The sequence below is a fragment of the Amia ocellicauda genome, chromosome 3 (genome assembly GCF_036373705.1).
Source record: "Amia ocellicauda isolate fAmiCal2 chromosome 3, fAmiCal2.hap1, whole genome shotgun sequence".
In the NCBI taxonomy this organism is placed as follows: Eukaryota; Metazoa; Chordata; class Actinopteri; order Amiiformes; family Amiidae; genus Amia; species Amia ocellicauda.
Genome location: NC_089852.1, coordinates 30,786,340 through 30,801,965, shown reverse-complemented (window position 1 = coordinate 30,801,965; position 15,626 = coordinate 30,786,340). Strand labels below are relative to the sequence as shown.

The following is a 15,626-nucleotide window of genomic DNA, read 5'->3' as shown; positions in this document are numbered from 1 at the left end:
CACTGAAATGGGTCCCGCGCTGTCAGTCATGACTGGACGGGACAGGGCCAGGGGATCAGGGCTGGTAATCACAGGGCCACCTCCTCTGTCGGAGAAAGGTGACCTTGTGTTCTTAACTCCCACAGCAAGTGCCCGGTGGTCTGAAGATTAAGCCTCTTACTCTATGCCACTGAACTGGCAGCCGGAACATTCTCCTGTCTGTTTTCCTTCCGTTTTTTTTGTTTTGTTTGTTTGTTTTTTCCTTCCTGTTTAATTTAATCTTGGTGAAAAATGTATGCACAATAACCTAACCCAGTAATAATAGTAAAAGTAGGAACAACAATAATCATAAGCAAGGTTATGGACTGCTGTGCTAGTAGAACTGTAAATATGCAGATGTTTTGTAAACTGAGGCCTGTAGCCAATATCCAAACCTCTAATCAAATTGTCAGTCACTGAAATTAAAACCTTCCCAAGGCATCACCAACAGGCCAATGTATATTATACCGCTCGGTCCAGTGAGGCACAAAAACCACTTCTGGAAGTGGAAATCCGAACCCGAAACGGATCTTTGGGGAGAATTTGCTTCTGCCGCAAATAAGGGCTGTACAACAGAGTTTGTGCATCTCCCCGGTCGCAGGGAAGAGTTTGTGTGTGGGTTGTGAGAGGCCTGACTTTCTTCTTTAGCTACTACAGTACAGGGAACTGCCCAGCCTGCAGGGGGCACTGTTGACACTGTTCCAGCACTGGGAGGATGGCAGCACTTGAGTCTTGGTCTGCTCACATACACACACAAGCCCAAAACCACAGAGAAAGGCCCCTGAAGACAGAGCCCAAAGCATCAGTTCAGCAAACAACCGTCCCTGTCTGCAGAAGATGTCAAAGAAGGAGAAACTAAACGAAAGCCCCAAAAACAAGATGGCCATAAAACTGTTTTAAAAGAGATGCAGCTTCCTGAGAAACAGCATAGAAAGTGAAAATGTAATTGGAGTGTAAATGCCTGAGCTGAGCATAGGCTTGTGTGGTATTTCAGTGGAAAACTCCAGCAGAGTGTGTGTGTTGAGGGGGGGGAGCAAAAAGATAATATAGTTTCACAACCTGTCTGTCTGACAAATCACTTTTGCAACACTGTAGAAGGACGTGTGAGGACCGAAGCCGCAGGAAAAGTGAGACGGTGCAGACGCAGCAGGAGCACAGCACAGAACGCAGCCGCTGTCAGCCGCAGCGCACAGCGCCGGTGCCGTCGCCACCACACAGGCAATGTGGGTTCTGCTCAGGCACCGCTGTCAGCTCTGGGCTTTCAATTTCAGAGCTGCACTTCCTGGATGATAATTCCTATTAATACTCTTCCTGTATTAGAAGAGCTTTGGTTTTCCCCTTCTTGACAAAAAAAAAAATACATCTGCAGAACAGAAAAGTACAATAAAAATAATGATAAAAATTATACAAAGACGAGATAAATCAACACTGTGCCCTTGGCTGTGGATTAGACAGCTGCCAACAAACTAAAACCAGCAGATCTGACAGGATATAACGTCACACAGAAACCATGTGGGAAATCTTCAGCGCCGTCCGGATTAAATGCAGCCCCATAAGTTACTCATCAGTGATGCCAGATGCACAGCAGACCAAGCCTTGCCTAACCTAACCTCCGCCCTGAGGTATGCTCTACCCACACGGGCTGTGCCCACGGCTGTCTGCTGCAGGAAGAAGGGGCAGGAGGCGTTCAGACAACCAGTGGCCTGGCCTGTCCGGGCACGGGCCAGCAGACCAGCCCCTCACTGAGCACTGCGCTGTTGGTTTAGTTTTACTCACGCGCACTCCATGGAAAGTGTGTCTGCCACCCCTCACCCTCCGCTGGAGCCATGCGGGCGAGAGCACATGGCAAAAGGCAATCCTGTTGGACTTGTAGAACTCCATCGCACAAATGTGAGAAAACAGAGCAACAATAGAAGAGTGACAGGGTGGCCGGCAGGGCAGTCGGCGCAGGTCGTTGTCTTCGAGGGCGACAGGGACACTGCTCAGGAAGCTCTGCCCGGCAGGTGCTTTGACATAATCCACTGACACCAGCCATGTCAGGAAGAGATTAAAAGATTCTCCTGACTGACCAGCTGCTGAAATTATTGTACCTTCTGCACAATGCCGTATCCACTAACACCCCCCGCCACCTCCCCTTCAGTAGAGACAGAGAAATTATAGGCACAAGAAGGGGGGTGGAAGTCGGGGAAAAAGGGAGTGATTGAGTGTGTGTGTGTGTGTGTGTGTGTGTGTGAGAGAGAGAGAGAAAAGAGGAAGAATAGGGACAGTCCCCTCTGTTGTTGTTCTTTACATGATTGCACAACTGTGGAAAGCAGCGGTGTCCTAGTTTCGGCGATGAATCCACTCTCACGCTTCCATCTGTGCAATGTACTGATTGGTGAACTTCAGCTGAAATAACAGCTGGAGTCAGGTTTTCATAATTACATATTTATACAGCAAACATGCTGTACAAAAATAATTGCCAAACGGTCGCCACCGCCTTGGCCGAAATCACAAGATGCGCTCTGGAGTTTCTGGTCAATCTTTCATTTCTTCTTTTCTATAATCGTCTGCTCATTATCTGGCCTCTGTGGTGCTCCTCTCCCCGAGCTGTGTTTCGGTCTGTTGTGTGAGACAGAGCTGGGCTGCACCACACTTCCTGAAGGTGGCCAGAGAGACGTGTGGAGCTCCAGCTCTCACTGACAACAGGAAACACTGCTCCCCATCGGAGGGGAGGGAGGTGGAGAAAAGCAAGAGAGACGACCCACCACGGGGGAGTCCGTCAGGAAAACAACGTCAGTGTAAGGGGTAACTGGATAGCGTGTGTCCACATATGGCGTGAATTCGCACAGCTGCACTCTCTGAAAGGCAGACTGAACACTGCCGGATGGGTTTGGATTACCTGGCGGTAACCAACGTCCTCTTCCTCGCCTCAAATAACCCACCGAGCGTGAACCAAGACAAGGGCAACCAGGCAGACCCACAGGCCGGAGTCACCACTGACCACCTGAGAGATGAGCACTTCCTCAGGGTGCACCCATGCGTCTCTGTTTGAATAAATAAAGGGTTTTGTAGAAGCAGGTACCTTATGCCAGAGCTCACACTGGCAACACAAATCAGAGCTAGCCAGGGAGATTAAATGTGCAGTAACCGAACAGGTAGGAAGCAGTCTGTCGTTTCATTCGTGCCTCTCCAAGGAAAGCCAACACTCCCCACCACAGCAAAATAAATAAAGACACCCCTCCTGTGCTGAGTGGACAATTTCACCCAGCCAAGCCTGCTGACACTGCGTGGCTCAGGTTTCCATGGGTGTGCATAATTCATGGTGGTCTCTCCAAGGTTAACCAGCAAGGTCGCTGATCGTTTCCCCCGGAGCTCAGGGCAGCACACCTGGGCACCCGACACCTGTGGGCAAGGCTGGGATTCCTCAAGCAGTGTCAGTGATTAAGTGGCTAACTGCTCCGAGCCGATTACATCCAAGAGACACAGCACATTAGCCAGATTAGGAAAGTGAAATGGGAAACCATTCACCGCTGAAGGCCCTGTACAGCCAGCAGCGCAGCGGTGACCGGGGAATGCGACCTCACGAACCACAGCCAAATACACGCCGCCGGGCGCACGCACTTGCCGTGGGCGTCTCAGGGGGCGTCGTATGTGAAGTAGCATTTTTGAACAGAACTGTACAAAAGAAGCTCATGATTTCCCAACTTTCACCAGGTGCGTTTTGGTGCTGGGATTAGAGGTACGGTCTCAGATGTCTGACTGGGTTCACATCAACCAGAGAGGCAAAGAGTCTGTGGTAGAAGGTAGTTTGTCAAGGTGGAAAATAAATAAAATAAAGAATAAATAAATATACTTCTACATTCAGTTTAATGCCGCCTCCCCCGTCAGTCTGTCACAGAGCAGGAATGCACAGCACAGCTTATTTAAGGCCGCATATATGAACTCGGAAACCCCCTGCACCCCTCCACAACTAAACAAACAAACCAAAAAATAAATGTAAAATCAACGTGCTCCTGCAGTAGAAACCAGCACTGAAATACTCTGAGGTGGGGGAGGGGGAGCCATGACTTCCTGCAGAAGTACAGTGCAGACGCTTGATAACAGCCAGGTGGTTTTCTCCTAATAAAGCACACTGTGGCCAGCCATAGCCTTGAGAGCTGCAGGATATTCATTACCTCTGAAGGCCTGACTGCCTGAGAGGCTGCAGTTCCCACAGGAAATCCTGTAGTGGTCAGAGTGGGCACTGGGCTCAGCTCACCACAGCCCAGCCCAGCACCGACCCCCCAGCCCACGGGGAGATGGAATAGACCAAGAATAGGCACTCGCTCGTGCCTGCGTCTCCAAACACTTGACATACAGTGGCACGGTCTCTACTCATGGATCAGTGTAGGTGTGCATTACTGGTGGGTAGCCCCAGTGTGACAGCGCCGGAGCAGCAGCAGAAGAGAAGGTTGTGCCTCTGTTAAGATCACAGTATGGAGAGGGGGAGTAAGGAGAGACTGGACTTTAAACAGGGGGAGACAATACCAAAGCTTCAGGGCCAAAGGGTGTCTGGATTTCCGTCTCAGGTCTTAATTATGTTGATTTGAGGTCTTGATCAGTTTCCAATTGAAAGGAAACTACTATAAAACCTGTTCCCGAGAACACGAATCCCCCGTAGCTTAAAACCTTCGATAAAACCCTCCTGTGGATAAACACTGCTGTGTCGTCAGCTGGCCTGCTGACCGCGGCGAAGGGGAGAGGCCTTTTAAAAGTGGGACAGAGCATCATGAGTCAGCTGCTGCTTCTTTGACCTCAAGCTTGGGAAATAAAATAAATCTCATTTCACCTTCATCTCCTCACGGCTGTCTGGCGCTGTGGCAGATCACAGGCTGCCCCTCTGTCCTGCCCAGTCAAGCAGATGACTGCCTCCTCTCTGACGACAATTTAGTTAATTGCACCGAGAAGAGGAGGAGGCAAGGAGCGAGGCCGCCTGCCAGTAGAGGCGCGGGGGCAAGGACACCTGCACGGGCCTGACAGACTAACCCCCCCGCTAACATACTATATTCTACTACATATGATTATTGCCAACAAAGCCACAGACAATTTACAGTTTTCAATATGTGCACATTGTAAAGTAACTTCTGTTTCTCTTCAATTACAGTCACAACAGCAGCAGCAGCAGCAGCAGCAAGCAAGTGCACAACACTATCTCACCATCTACATTAGCACTTAACATAAACACAACAATCCTGTAAAACTGTGAGCAGGGACGACAACAACAACAACAACAACAATGCCCCCCGACCCCCACTCACACTGGATTAAAAAACTAAAAACACAGCATTAAGGAAACAAAAGGTTCAGAGTTCAGTATTCAGAGGTCACGGGTGTTAAGAGATTTTTGTCTTTATTGACAACGTCCGGCTGCATTGTTGGACACAGGAGACGCTGTCCTTCGCCGGCCAGGACTCCACGGAAACCAACCCTGCGATTCCGGTTTACAGAAACACTGCCGCCACCACCAACAAAGAGGAACTAAAAATACACACACAAACTCTACCCTTTCCCACAAGACACTACAATTGGAGTCGAGAGCAGTGCAGAGTTGAAACATTTATTTTTACAGTGCGTTTCCTGGATTTTCTAGATTCTACAGCTCCTTGACAGACTTCCTCCCCCCACCGTCCTCCTCCTCTCCCAACTGCAGCTCATTCACAGCCAGGACTTCAGCTGCTGTCCGGCCAGTCGCTGGGGTGACCGGATGGGAGCGACTGGAAGGAACCCGGATCCTGCACTCTTTAAACACCTGTATCTGAACTTGTCTCTCCCGCCTTCTGCACAAGGAACTGAAACAGCAGGCGAGTGCAGAATGGTGTGGAGTGTGTGGCCAGCGCTGACCGTCTCTCCAGGGGCCTGCCTGAACGTCTCGAATCCCGCGCCCCACGCAGCCACGCGCTTCAGAAATGATTGAATGTCCACAGTACATAAAACCCTGCTATTCCCCGGATGGTAGCCACACCAAATTAGTTCCACGCAAGAGCAAGGATCGATCTCAGAGTATATCTGGGGTGACCACGGACCAGCACCGTGCTCCTGGAGAGCCTTCTGTTTTGGCTCTATCCAAATTGAAAAAACTCCCTACATGAGGCAGTCCATGTGCCCAAGGTATTCAGTGATGGATTATTTAGAGACCCGGCTCTCCAGTGAAACAGAGACAGACACCCCTGTAAATCATTCTATAGTTTGTGTTTTTATTTTTTAAATTTATATTTTAATCACAAAGTACCAACACTAAGGGTTGCAATGTGCACACAAGCTTGCCAAACAAGTGGCCGAGGTATTTCCTATGGCTGCAAAGAGGAGGGAGAGAGAAGGAGATGGGCCTGGTGGGGGGGGTTCAGTGTGTGGGCAGTGATGACAGACAGCCGTTCCCTGTTCTGTTCTTGTCCTGTCCTGGAATCCTTCCTGCAAATTCCACTGATATCGTCTCATTCAACAGGCTATCAGATCAGCACAGGGAGAGAGAGAGAGAGAGAGAGAGAGCGCACTACACACACAGAGGTAAAAAGATCAAAGATCCAAAAACAAAACAACAACGCAGACTAAAAGAAAGAACACTAGAGAGAACAGAAGTAACCAACAGAGTGAGTGTCTGGAGCAGCAGCCCTCTGGGGCAGAGCAGCTTCAGGGAGCAGTACTGTAGCCAGCCCCTCCTGTCCCCCCGAGTCTCAGCTGCAGCTCCGATATGCGGAGGAGCCCTGGGGACCCGGGAGCAGCTGCTCTGTTTCCGGCACTGATTCCCCGTGGAGCAGCAAGGGAGACAACACTCCACATCCACAGCAAGGGTCTGCTCATCCATCTATCGACCCATTAATTTATCAGTCGGTTTATTTATCCATCAGGCCAATGCTGCTGATCACCTTTTGTTTCGAAGTGTCCCCCTGTCCCCAGGTCAGCACTGTGCCCAGTCAGTAAAGCAAACCGCTGTGTTCGGCTGCAAAGACTGATCCTAATGCAGTCTTCTGAAACCTTTCCAAAGCTGCTAAAGTTACAATAATGAGGATTATAAGGATAAGCAAGATTAATAACAAAGGCCATTTGAGATTTAAGTTTATGCAGATCGGAAAAGGCCATAAAAAAACGACACACTAGGCTTGACAGCACTAGATGAAGATCTTGAAGGTTTCTATGCTGGGACGCCCAGCTCGGGTGGAGTTACTGGACACAGGACACTCTTAGTGCAGTTGCAGATTTGCCTTTTTTGTTTCTCAATTGTGAGGCACCTTGTTGCCCAACACTTCCTCACACACACCGCACAGAGCCAAGGCTGTCATGTCTCCTCTGAGGAGACTGTTTATAAACGCACGCACACGCACACACATGCACATGCACATGCACAGACACAATCTCACAATCTTTGAAGTATGCTAAAGCCCCCTGAACACAGACTCTTAGACAGCACTCCTGTTTGGGGCACAGTCTGCTAAGAGCTCAACACACACTGCCAGCTCCTCACTCCACCAGGCACGTCCAGACTTGTCCCGATAGGAATCTGCGTCTGCTTCTACAGGAATTAAAAAACTAAATACAAAATAGGGGGGGGGCAAAAAGAGAGCCAAATTCTCTTAATTTTTCCTTTGCTGGTTTTGTTAATTTGGGAAAGGTGTGACTGCGGAATAAATGCAAAAGAGGCTTGCCATCCCAGAGGTATAACATCAAATACCCGCTTGCTTCCAACTGCCCCGCTGGGCTTCAAACTCAGTCAGCACCCTTCTGCTCAGACACACAAAGCCTCCACTGCCTGTGAACCCACGTCAAGCACAAGGTGGTGGTGGGGGGGGGGGGGTTAGTCATTGAGCTTACCTACACCAGGAAGGGCAAAAGAGCCAGTGTCTGACCCCGACATCAAACACTGAATCCACGGTCACTGTGGGGTGCTGAGCTCTTCTCCGCATGCTAGAAAGCTTACCCGCCACACATTTTTTTTTTTTTAAAAAGACAAGAGTTCCCTGCCCCTCAGCTGCACAAACTGTGAAACGCACAACCCCACTGCATAGGAAGAGCAGACGCTCCCACCACCAAACCACTCCCAACTCGCTTTCACACTTCTCACATTTTCGATTTTACACTTCAAATTTTCTTTTGACACGTACGCATTTGTGAAACGCACGAATTAGCACACATCGATAAGGTTATGTACACCACAAGCCCAGCTAGACTTCTGAATAAACTAATAAAGTGTTTATTTTTAAGAAAGGAGAACAGCCTCTTTAGGAATCTCCCTAAACACCGCGCAGAGAAAATCTCATGCTCGCCAACTTATAAGAACAACCACAATAATAACAAAAACTTAATTATAACCGAAGTTGAACAAACCACCGACTACCAAAAACAATATTAAACGGAGATGATGGCTCGATTTAAATAAAACTAAACATACTAGACACAGAAACTAAATAATAAAATGACAGGATATTTCCGTCCTATTGCAGAAGCGCGCCGCACAGGACAGCAGGGTGCCTACCCGGGGCCGACCCTGCCGGAGTCGGGGCAGCAGGAGTCTCAGCATGGCAAGCACAGCATGGCCGGCCGGGGATGGGAGCCGGCTGCCACAGCGCAGGCAGGGGGAGGACGGCTAAAGGAAGGACTGGCCCAGGAAAGGTCCTGCAGCTGCTGGTAACCGCGGCGATTAGAACATGTCCTGTAGAGGGCTGGAGTCCCCTCTCTTGTTCCCGTGGCAACAGAAGGGAAGCAGGACACACTGGGCCAGAGCAACAGCTGATAGGACAGCAGCATCTGCCCAGGAAACCACAGGGAGGGAACAGGGGAGGGCAGGGGGGATGACCAGCCTAGATCAGCTCCTCTATGTCTAGTGGTTGTTATTTAAAAAAAAAAAAAAAAATCCAGTTATTTTGATTTGTTGGCGTTTTTTTTTTTTTTTTTTAATAATCGGGGCTAAATTTGGGCTAAAGTCAGCACAGATTCTGTTTGAGTTAGTCTTCTCCCCTGTGAATCAGAGCAGTGATCCCGGTCAGGTCTGAATCACCCCCCACCACCACCACCACCCCCACCCCACGCTTCCCTCCACACTGACTCATGCGGCTGTCCGGTAACACTAATCCAAACACCTGCACCACGGCTCACAGGGAATACGCAGTGGGACTGGGGGCGGACATCACAACGACGGAGAGAAACCAGTCCCGTGGGGGAATGGGGGGGGCAGAGGGGACAGAGACGGAGGAAAACTACATCTCACAATGGAAAGAACTGCTCCCTTACTTAAGTCAAGGTGGTGAACTTGAGCCGCATTTGGGTGAAATCTCAGTGCTGATTTCCTGACAGATCAGAGAGGATGAAGGCGCCCAAAAAAACAAAGAGAAGAGCTACGTCCTGTGAGGCTGGAATCTACTGACAAATATCACACACACACACACGTATAGTCTCTCGCTCACAGTCCAAAGAGTGATGTTTTGTTATTTTTATCATTATTTTTACAACCAGGGACAGAGGAGACACTCATGGTGCTGGAGGCTGCAACCAATTCCAAGTGCTTCTGCATCAAAATTAACAGGATTGCACTAGTTAGCCAATGAACAAATTAAACTCATAGCCAGTTAAATTAATGAATTAAAAGAGCAGGAGCCCCTGTAGTGTCTGTCAGTGGCGGTGTGAGATTAAAAAATTAAAAACATTTGCATGAACGACACAAGAAAGCCACGGAGCCTCCTCTTCAGGAGCATCCTGACATCTAAGCAAGAGCACAAGACAGGAAACTGAGAAACTGCCTGGGCAGCCTGAGGCAGGGAGCGGCCACTGCGGTTCTCAGAGCCAAGACAAAGACAGGGTCTGTGGAGGCAGCAGGGTGGCACCCCCACGCTTCCCTTGGCCTGGCACCCGGAGCCGTCTCCATGCCAGCGGCACCCACCTCCCCCCCCCGCAGCGTCACACCCCTGCGGAGGAACACTGAGCCCGAGCCAGGCAACAGGCAGCACGGCCCACGCCTGACAGCAACTCAGAAATCAGAGCACCCCCCCGCGCCCCCACCCATCACACAGCAGGTTCGATCCACAACAACTTGAAAGCTGTTGCAAAGTCGTCGAACAATTTGTACCCAGGAGGCACAAAAGCACAGAGACGTTCAGATATCTACACTTATCCCTTGAGGTATTACTTGAGAGGCCGTCACCAGTCTGGCCTCTCTGCAGTCAGAGCAGAAATTGCCCAGCGGCAGGGACCGGCTGAGATGCTACAGTCTTCAGGCGGGGGGGACCTAGCCAGGTACATGCTACCCTGCCAAAACAGGTGTCCAGTGACTCCTACGACACAGCGGCTGCTGGAGAGGAGCTGAAGACTTTCTGAGACATCTCTAACTGCCTGGCTGTACAGTTAGGCCCCCCCCCCATTGTCTGACTGAGGTGCTCACTGCTCCACAAGAGCTGCTTGTTACTGCATTGAAATACAGAGGGGAAAAAGGTCTGACATGACATTTGAACTTAATAAATTAATAAACCATCATGTCGGGATTGTACCATTGTCAATCATCACACCTGCAGTGCAAACCTGACCTCGTTCGAGCTGAGCTGGCAGACAAACTAATTTGCGCTTCATTATCAAGGGAAAAGAAAGGAGAGAGAGAAAAATAAAAGCAGGAAAAAAAAAAAAAAGAGGATATAGAATCGCTCCATATTCCAGTGTGTAAAAAGGCAGATTGCAAGCGGGGCAGGAACGCAGGCCCCCTGTGCAGAGACACTATGTGCCGTTTCCACTGGAATGCGTCTGCAGTCCAAGACAGCACCTCGGAACAAAGATTCACGTCTCTCTCGGCACAGCTGGCATTCGCTCTCGACTGTGGCATGGATGGCCTCTCTGCCGGCTCCGCCAAGGAGATTTATTGAAAGCGTCCAGCGCGGTGCACTCAGAAGGGCTTTCAGACAGAAAGATGCACAATGAAAGAAAAGCCATTAGCATGCGCTGAAAACAAGGAAACAACTAACAGAAAAATCCTTAAAAACTAAAAACATTCAGAGTAATATTAGTGATTAGCTCTGTGCTTGTTTGTTTTCAGTCACTTAAGCAAGGTCTGATGGGGGTGGGCATTTTTAGCTGGATGAGATCGATAATGAAAGCGTACACTTGCTGTGTTATGTCTGGGGCTGTGGTGATTCACTGTAATGTACGGCGAGAGGGGAGCACCCTAGAACTACGCAATTGTCACAATAGTACTCACAAGACTGTCCGGGCGGTACCCACAACACTGTAGGTGTAACTGTGGCAATACCCACAAGACTGCCCGGGCTGCAGACGTTCTCCAATTACAAACTGGACTTCACTTTCAATACTGCAATTAGAGTCGCACTCCCCAGCCCTGCCTGCTGCCCACACAGCTTCTCCACACACAACTGGTCACCTCCTTACTGGCCCCACCACACTGTCCCACAGAGACAAAGTGATTCTTGGTCCCAGCCCATTTAAGGAAAATGTGCTTCCCTCCTCTTGTACATCTATAAGAGAAGGCCTCCTACAAGTATTTAATTGCTTCCCTTTATGTATCCTGACCACCCCCCCCACCCCCTCTACAGGCACTGACAGGAGAAAGTGACATTTAAACTGATGGACAGTCCTCGGGGGGACCGATCAATGCAATTTGCAGTCTGCTGAGTGCCGAATGAAGTCCTTCCTGTGTGTGAGAGAGCCAGGGGGTCATGCCATTAGCACAGTGTCACTGCCAACCCCCCCCCGCCCCCCAGGGAGCACGGCGAGTGTGCGGAGCGCCGACGGTGGCAGAGTGTAACAAGAACGTGCAAGCATTACTTATTTATTTTTTACTGAATTCACTCAGACAAGAGGAGCATGCTGGGAGTTGTACTCTGATATGCAATATGCAGAGTTTTAAAATAAAGATACAAATAATACAAATAAAAGAAATCTTTGGTTGGCTGAAAAAGGAACTAGATTCTCTCAGTTTTCCAGATTTTTCTGGTTTTGCAAAGACTCCACAGCCACCGCACGCCTCCTGCGGCAGATATTTGAGCTTCTTAAAGTTCCTCCTCGAAACAGGGGGGTACCCCAGCAACCGTTATAAAGATATAGACCTATGCAAGCTGATGTTCTGCGGTTGTTCTGCGGTACAAACAAACAAACAACATGCACTTTTCACCACCCTGGTGCTCTTCAGCAACAGACACCTTGTTCAGACAACAGGAGATGGAACACGGCCTGTTCAATCTGTGCTCATTAATGACGGGGGAAAAAAAAAAGAAAAAGAAAAAAAAAGTCCAGATGGCAGAAAGCAGATTACATACCCATCTGCCGAGCTCTTCGCTGGCGAGAGCGCTAGTGCCGATTCTGGAAAAACACTCCTTTTAACTCCGTGCAATGCTGGAGCAGGAAGGTGGGGGGCGGTCTGGACGGGTTCAGAGGTCGCGACAACCAAACGCCCACGATGGCAGCTTAATCTGTTCTCCAATACCCAGAAGACTTAGCTCAGCAGGGTGCCTGCAGGCCATGGGCTTGTGTGGGAGGGAGAGACAGCCAGTGCAGCCAGTGCAGCCACACCTGGATTTGTATGCCACACCTCAGGGGGGAGTTCACCTGGGGATCTTCCTACCTGGGATCAGACCTCCGTGGTGCCCACTGTGCTACTTGGTCAGACAGGCGGTCCTGTACCACTGTGTGTGTGTGTGTGAGCCTGAATATTGCTATACATGTGTCTCACAATATGACAGGCAGAAAGAAGAGGAAGTAGAGGAGGAACAACGAAAAGGAACAGAAAGAGGAAGAGGAGGATTAAAATGTTGAAAAAGATTAAAAAGGTGAAGGAGGATATCACCTCATCCTCTGGGTCAAACCACTGTGCCTTAAGCTACTGTCAAATGAAACCAAGGCACTCACAGCTATTTTTGTTGTTGTTTTGTGTGTTTCTTTCCTAAAACTGTTGTTTTTCCAGATTACAAGCTTACAGTATCACTTGGTGAAATTTAAGAAACATCATCCATCATCACAAACCTCTGCATTGTAACAGTAAGTCCACATGTGCGTGTGTCCACGTGTGCTCGTATCCATGTCCTCGACCCAGTAAATCTGCAGGAAAGGCAGCAGTGACATTAAGCAGCTGCTGTATAGCGCGCACTGTCTGACCCGCTCACGAAACCGGCCGTCCACACGCAACGCGAGGCTGCAGCGTGACATTGTCCGAGGCAGCTCCGATATTCTCCCGTCACTTTAAGAGGCTTTAAATTATGAAACCGGGGCCCATGCGGATGACTAAATTGCTGCCCATGGATCAAATGCCCCAAGGTTCCAAGTCTATTAAACTTGACACAGTGGCAACAGTTTGTCCGGTCTGAAGGGGAAAGACCGGGGAAGAACGGCATTCTGGGGAATTCACTCGGGCTGCTCAAGGATTTCAAATTCTTTAACACCTTCCTGTGGCTGGAAATCCGAGTTATAAGAAATACATATTTAGACGTATATAGAGAGGCTACATCACAGACATAATTAGACTGCGCTCAGTCCTACATGCTCAGTAATGGGATCTGTAGCACTTTAATACTCAGTGCCCAGGAAGCAGCTCTGTCAGTGCATTAACTGGGCTCTTACAAGGCGCTGAAAAATTACCATGCTACGCTACAGCGCTGCAGGTTTACCTCTGTGACCCCACCCCACTCCTTTCAGCAGACCTTATCCGAAATAATCTCAGTATCGGTAGGCCCCATCCTGCAGCTCAGTCTATAGCTGCAGAGAGAAAGACGCCCAGGCATTGTGCACACAGGGGAAATGCCCAGTCTGCAAAAAGTGCCACGGTGACATTGGTGATTTCCCAAACCGTGAAGGATGTTTTCCGCTTTCATGATGAAAGCCGTGCACAACCCAGCAATGAGTAACTTTTTTCTCTCCAGATAATTTATTCTCCTCCCATGTTCATGGCAGCTCCAAGGAGACCTGTATTAGCCTCCGGACTTGCGAAGGCACTGCGGAATGGCTCCGGGTTGGAGGTCAGTGGCAATTTATCACTGCTGATGTATGTCCATCACGGACTGCACGCCATAGGACAGGGCAGGGACAGGAAGGGCCTCCCAGCATCACAGTGCGCTGGGACGAATCCATAAGCACAGAACACAGTTTTATGGCTTATTACCAGGAGGAAAAGGAGAGAGGAAAACAAAGCCACAGCACACAACTACCATGAGAGCCATGAGTTATGCACATTACATACGTTTTGTTTGTTATTGAACAGAGGCATACAGACATAGTGGCAACACTGTGGTATAAAAACAGAGAAATAAAAGGGGGGGTGGGGGAAGGGGAGTACAAGTACCAAGCAAACAAATCCAGGGCTTTTAATTCCTCCTGGGCTTCAGAGGAAGCGTTTTCGAGCACATCGCCACTCGTCGAGGTCAGACGGCACAGGAAACGCGAGAATGAGCGAGTGGGGGGGGGGGGGGGGGGGGAGCGGGAGAGACCTGAACAAACAGAAGCTCCGAGGACAGCAGAGAAGAGAAAGCAGAGAGGAAACTCGTGCTGTACATCGTAGTGCCCAACCAGCTCCCTCGCCACAGTCGGCACGCTGAGCCACTTGAGTCCAGGGCCTGCGAAGAAAGAGGCTTGTCAGCAGCCCTAATTACAGGCCTTTTCACCCACTGGGCTTCTGTTCGCAGGGTTTTGCGATAATAGAGCGACTGAGTTCTTTGTGTCCAGGCAGAAGAGGGGAAAGGAAAGTGGAGGGAGAGGGGGAGAGAGACGAGCCCCTGCCAAGGTGTAAAAGGACAGGAAGACGCACTCTGTCGGAGGATCGCACCTCCTCAGCTGCAGTGGCAACTTGGGTGACTTCCTCGCAGGCGTGGCTACTGCCGCTGCTTCCTGGGGTGCCCCTTCAGAGCTGAACTCCTCGAGGCGTTAGCTAATAGATGTTAGATGAGCTACAGAGGACACGTCAGCAGTGCGTTTGTCCTTACAAACATTACAGCAGGAATCTGGACGCCCGGAGCGTTGTCACTCACTTCATCGTGTTTTAATTTTCCTCCATCCATTGATTTTGAATGGAGGCCTAAATAGTGTGGGGGGGTGCCGCTCCTCTGTTGACCCGTACCTGCAGGCTGACATGACTCTCGCTATGGGGCACGGCGGCTCGAGCACACCAGGGAAGACCAGACGGAGGCCGGTCTCAAGGCCCAATCAGACAGCGGCACAGAAAGCGCCACTACAACACTGCATTCATCTGCCCTGCCTGGCGTGGGAATCTGCTGCTACAGCCGAGTTTTGTGGTCAGTGCAGGAAGCTGGTGGTCGGGTCTGCTGCCAGCTTTAGCCCCTGATGTTGAGGCTGAACTCCTGGCCCAGGTCACATGGAAACGCACTCTTTGCTCTCCCCGCTTGCTTTCTCATCACCTGCTCCACTTAGCCGCCCACTCGATGCATTTAAAATAGGTAAGTAAGTGAAGTAAACAAATACACAATGAAGTTAATACTCCATGGGTCCAGGATGGGGTTTACAAGCACACAGAGACCCTGAACACACACATAGGGGTATTGGGGGAAGCAGGCCAGGCTGGAAACAGCACAGACCTTTCCAGCTGCAGTAACAAGGTGCAGAAAAGCCCTGAACGCAGTGTGTTTTTAGTTTCTATTTAAAGCAGTGTGTTATTG

General features: G+C 49.9%; 1 protein-coding gene across 3 annotated transcripts in view; it reads right to left on the bottom strand.

Moving 5' to 3' along the window:
- The window catches only part of LOC136746499 (ribosomal protein S6 kinase alpha-3), a 38,834-nt gene that overhangs the window by 17,082 nt on the left and 6,126 nt on the right, over positions 1–15,626 (bottom strand). Inside the window, exon 1 of one of the 3 annotated variants that reach the window (XM_066699034.1) lies at positions 8,507–8,578. The exons of the other annotated variants lie outside the window; for them this stretch is intronic. Coding sequence (XP_066555131.1) covers positions 8,507–8,551 — 45 coding nt within the window. The 5' untranslated portion in view covers positions 8,552–8,578. Of the gene's footprint in view, positions 1–8,506; positions 8,579–15,626 lie in introns of those variants that run through there. 3 annotated transcript variants of the gene reach the window in all.